The following is a 5,347-nucleotide window of genomic DNA, read 5'->3' on the forward strand; positions in this document are numbered from 1 at the left end:
TTAGAGTTTTAGGTTCAAATCCTGACTGAAACAATATTTTTATCATCAAATTACTTACAGATTTTCTGTATAGATAAAATTACTTATGATTCTCATTAACATCTTATTATTAATATTTTAAAGTTCTTATTGATATTGAAAAAATTATTATATTGCTTGCCAAGTTAATAAAGTGATATTACTATTCTGATTCTGTTTATGATAGCGTTTCAAGATATGCTGTGGGAAAAATCAGTAATTTACGATATAATATTGTATTTTGTATTTGATGTCAGCGCGGTTTATCTCTTCATTTTCCAGAGAATTATCGTAAAATTTTATAATAGTACCTTAATATTATTATGCACAGAATTACAAGATTAATTGATGTGTAAAGAAAACTATCTCTGTCTTCATGCAAATGAAGCCTCGCTATGATAGTCTTTCGATATTCTTACTCAATATAGATAAGTGTTTCCTTTCATTGATTTCTTCATCAAAATTACAACTGAAAATAAAGCATAAGCTTTATTTTCAGCATAAAGAACAGTATAAAGAATCGATTTTTAATTATATATTTAGAATTAGAGATTGTATAAAACTTATCTGAAACGATATTGAGGAGCAGTTTTTACTTTATACACTTATATTTAAACGAAATATCAATTAAATACATATGTATAGCCATCACAGAAAGCAATCCTTTTTTTGCAATTGATTTCGGGAAAGTAGCTTGCTCACCGAATGATTAGTTCTTACTTATGAAATCATTTACATTATTAACTGTTTTACGATCCAAGCTGAGTTCTGAAATTTATCGAAAAAAAATATTGCCACTTTTCTATGATCCGTCTGTCATACAATTGTCATAGGACATTTTCCAGTAAGGACCGTAATACAATCATTCATTTTATCCTCAACATTCTTAGCGAATAAAAAAGTAATTGTTGATTACTATTGTGTTACATTGTGCCCTTGTTAGAAAACACACACAACATTACTCATCTCTGCAAAGTACCAGGGCAGTAGTGCGAGACGAAGCCATGCGAGAGTTGAGTAGAGGAGCTGTGCAGCATACTATGTGTCTTGTACGTGTGTACTTTCTCTGACTTTTTTTGCGCAGCAAAATGCTATTATTGGTTAAAAATTTTTTATGAAGTCGCACTTTCAGTTAGTTCCCGAAAATTTGAATTATATAACATTGCTGTATATTGCGCGTAAAAAATCAGTTTAAAGCGCATGAACGTATAAACCGAATGAAGCCTAATCGTTATGATGCGACCATTAATTAGATGCGGAAAAACTGCACATGAGTCATCTGATTGCTTTTTCATTTTTCCCCCTACAGCACGAATGTTAGCGTCTCTTGCGTCAAAAATTGCAACATTGTATCACGTAGTACGACGATAACAATGATGACGTATTTTTAATGAAAACAGCAAAACTTAACAGTTTGAACTTTATCGTCGCAATATCTCCTCTCCAAGGGCATGTAAAAAAAAATAAGAACACTTAAATATTGGGGATATACTTTCAGACACAGATAAACGATTAGAGTCTTTATTTCACAAAGAGTACTCAGATTAATTCACCAGCACAGCTCTATTGTCGTACCGTTCAGTTGAACTCTCTCGAAAGATTACGTTTATCAAAGTCTCGCTTTGTCCGGAGACGAAATAGCAATAATACATGCGGTATTAACGGTTCAACTGCGTAATTCGAATGGGTGGATAACTAATTACTTAAGAAAGTAATTATTATCTTTATTATTTACTTAACTCTAGTGGTATTATCATTCGTATAAACGATTTCCATTAGATTAATTACGTTTTAAGAATGTGGTTTTATATTTTTTCTGTTCGGGCAATACAATATTTATAATTAGGGAAACATTTGTTTGTTATTTAAATTTGATTTTTACACTTAACATTAAAAAAATTATTTTATTAAGTTACATATTTAACTTTATCCCCTATCATTATCTATTCACATATTTCATTGTTTCTATGCAAAATGCACATTCGCTGCTACTTACAGAGAAATCATACTCGCATCCAGATGTGCTGTAAAAAAAGTATTAAAGATTAACTATTAAATTGTGTAATAACAAAAATAAGTCTTAATAGATTACGTATTTCTTTAAATATTGAACGATTGAACGTATTTCTTTAAATTATGTTAATAATATAATGATAACATAAGAATTTTACAAATTTGGGATTTATAAAACGTACATAATGTCCATTTCTACATTTTTATCCATCTTATCTCATCTTATCTCCTTATTCCATAGATTGCAACAGGAAAAAATAGGACATTGTAGTATTCACGAACTATTAATGAAAGCGAAATAATTAGAATTAGATTAATAAGCAAGAAATATGTAAATAGTATTAGCCACATAGAAATTTTTCTAAATCTTACAAAAAAAAATAAAATTGATGAAAATTCAACGAAATCAATTTTACAAATAAAGAGAATTTTTAATAAAACAGAATAATGAGTATTTTAAAATATCATCATGTCATTGTTTTGTTCTATCTAAATTCTCTTTATTTGTAGTATAAATGGCATGAAAGAAACTTCAATGTGCCATTTCTCGCTTGTAATATCAAGATCCAATATGACCGTGATGATTAGTCAGGAGTCTTATTAAAAAGTTAACCATTTTATAGGGTTTTGGCTTAATAAAAAGAGTCAACCATTGAATATTATAATTGAACATCAATCTCAAAAAAATTTAAGTTATACATAAAGATTTTTAAGATATACGAAGCACATCATACATGGTAATTATATTAATAAAATGTGAAAATAGTTCTTTTTTCAATTTTAACTGAAAATTTCTCAAAATTGTGACGTAATAGAACAATTTGAAAATGAGATTCATATTCAGCGTCCAAAAACTACAGGAAGTAAATAATCTTATTCTGATGTTTTTTTTTATTGAATTGTATTGTAATAAATATTTACACTGGTAAACATGGTTACATTGACGGGAGAAAAAACTGCATTTATAGTCATTGGCTTTTGCATCATCATCAGAATAACATTCGTTCTTACGTGACAATCGAGATTAGAATTGAGCCATTTGCTAAAGTATATTCCTTTACGAAATTCCTCGCCCTAAACACATGTATTCAGAATGATCAATTTTGAGTTACATTTATTGTTTTACTCCTTCGTTTAATCTATAATCAAATTTAATCTAGTGTGTGTCGTACTCTTCTTCTAAATATATCATTATTTGACTAAAACGATTATTAAATTTAACATTACATTACATTAATTTGATATTGTACAGTGTCAAATATAACTATTGTTTTAATATAATATAACAATATCATTGAGTAGGTGCAGTGGCGACTCACATTAGCTTAAATCACTACAGATTTAATAGTATAGATTATAAAAACTTACCGCATTTGTGAGATAAGTGCCATACCATGTGTATATAAATGTTTGAAGCAATTTTACTCCACCGTATGTCACAGATACGGAAATGTTTTCAAAATTAAGGACCGATAACTGTTGCAAATATTTAACGATTAATAGTATATCAGTGACTATTTGTGTAATGCAATACCATTTATGCAGTGAAAATTTTTCAAGTAGTGTGCAGTCTTTGATTCTACATTTTGTGACAGATTACGACTGCACACAGTGGACTAGATAATAAAATTAAATCTCAATATTTTGCATTAATATATTTACATACCGATGTGAAATCGTATATCAAAAAGCAAAGAACCACGGCATTGCTGCCAATATGAAAAAAGATAATTGGTCCATAAACGTGCTCCAGCGTGTTACGACATTGCAGTAATTTCTGATGTTTGATTGCGCACGTTCTCAAGAGATCCGAAAACTTCTCAGTGGACAGAGGATTCGTAAGAGCGAACATCATGGCGCGTATTGTTGAACTGATTTGATAAACATAGAAGCCAAAAGCGCTGTCGACACCGCACGCCATCATGCAGCTGAGTGTTATTAGAACTGTCTCGTAGAACATATGTATATGGTATAAAAAATTGTCAGGAACATTCCAGAACCATCCAAATCCCTTGCTGAGTGGTAAAGTATAGTTCGTGGGTAAATGAAAGTAAAGAAGGTTTTGAATTAAATAAATATACGAAGATTTAGAATATGCGACTATGATTCCTATTAAAAAGACGAAATATATGTATGTCAGAATAGATATTGCGCGCAGGGACGAAAATATCATTGTCTGCACTTTTTCGTTCTGCATAAGCTCCTTCTCAAAAAGATCATTCAATGTCAGATGATAATTTATCAGAGTGTCGCGATTTATTTTAAAAGTTAGCACCTTAAATAAAACAAGAGATAACAATACGTATTTTTTATTCGAAAAATAGAAATTAGTTATATATGACACGTAGTATGTTTAATATTCGCATATTCATTTTGATTTTTCAAATCAAAATTTTTTTCTATCTTCGAAAAAACGCTACAAAGGAGTAATATTTATCGAAACGGTGTTTATAAAAAGATTAATCGATTAGCTGAATACGCTTATTCCTTTTTTACAAATTGTTTCTGTTGTAAATTTTCCTTTTGTTCGATTCTAAATCGAGTTTATTCTTTAAATGTTAATATGTGTACATGTAAAGCAGAATTTATTTTTAAAATTAATTGAAAAATATAATTTTGTGATCTGTTAGATTCATTAAATTAATCATATTACGTGTGTATAGTAATGTTCTTATAAATTAATTATATTTTATTACATATAAAATATTTTTCTTATTTTATTTTTTTATATAATAAAATGCTATTTCCTTATCCTAGATAGTACCTTAATAATAGCGCCAAATCCTGATAGAACTACTCCACCGGATTTCACCATAATCTTCATGTTATGTCTGACGATATAGCTCATATGCAAGCTTATCATTGTGATAATAATCATTGATAAGAACACACAAATTGACCAATAATACATTAATTTCCCGGATTTTGTGGGCATGTACCAACAACCATTGATGATAAGCAAAGTTCGAAAGAAACGTTTATACGTGCGATACGTTTTTAACCATTTATCAGTCATCTTAATATTTGCATCAGGTATGCAGATAACTCAAAAGGATGCGCTCTAAATTGACAAAATCCATATATTGATATTTTTTAAATATCAATAAAATTCAAATTTTAAATTGAAATCAGAAAAAATTTGAATTTTTTAATAAGAAGAAATAACTTTGATTTTTATTTTTTGAATATATGTTTGTTATTAATACTGATTTTTCCTGACTTTAACCATAATTGCAATAATAATAATTACATTTAAATTTCTTTAATCATTTTCGAAGTATAATTAGACATATCCAATAATGTTGAATGAATTCCG

At 28.7% G+C, this 5,347-nt stretch overlaps 1 protein-coding gene across 1 annotated transcript; it reads right to left on the bottom strand.

The window, feature by feature from the left end:
- Window positions 1-2,261: 2,261 nt before the first annotated feature.
- Window positions 2,262-4,909, bottom strand: LOC105627597 (odorant receptor 94a-like). Its single transcript, XM_012208876.1, has 5 exons — window positions 4,796-4,909; window positions 3,698-4,306; window positions 3,400-3,507; window positions 2,953-3,105; window positions 2,262-2,312 (listed from the first exon to the last, which is right to left on the bottom strand). The coding sequence occupies exons 1-5, from the start codon at window positions 4,907-4,909 to the stop codon at window positions 2,262-2,264; spliced, it is 1,035 nt and encodes a 344-aa protein (XP_012064266.1).
- Window positions 4,910-5,347: the final 438 nt, after the last annotated feature.

Source organism: Atta cephalotes (genome assembly GCF_000143395.1).
Source record: "Atta cephalotes unplaced genomic scaffold scaffold00009, whole genome shotgun sequence".
NCBI lineage: Eukaryota > Metazoa > Arthropoda > Insecta > Hymenoptera > Formicidae > Atta > Atta cephalotes.

Coding starts and splice junctions, on each gene's coding strand:
- LOC105627597 (XM_012208876.1), bottom strand. CDS start 4,909: ATGATTATTATCACAATGATAAGCTTGCATATGAGCTATATCGTCAGA. Junction 4,307..4,795: donor GATTTGGCGCTATTATTAAG/GTACTATCTAGG, acceptor GTTTTATTTAAG/GTGCTAACTTTTAAAATAAA. Junction 2,313..2,952: donor ATGTAACCATGTTTACCAGT/GTAAATATTTAT, acceptor TTTCATTAATAG/TTCGTGAATACTACAATGTC.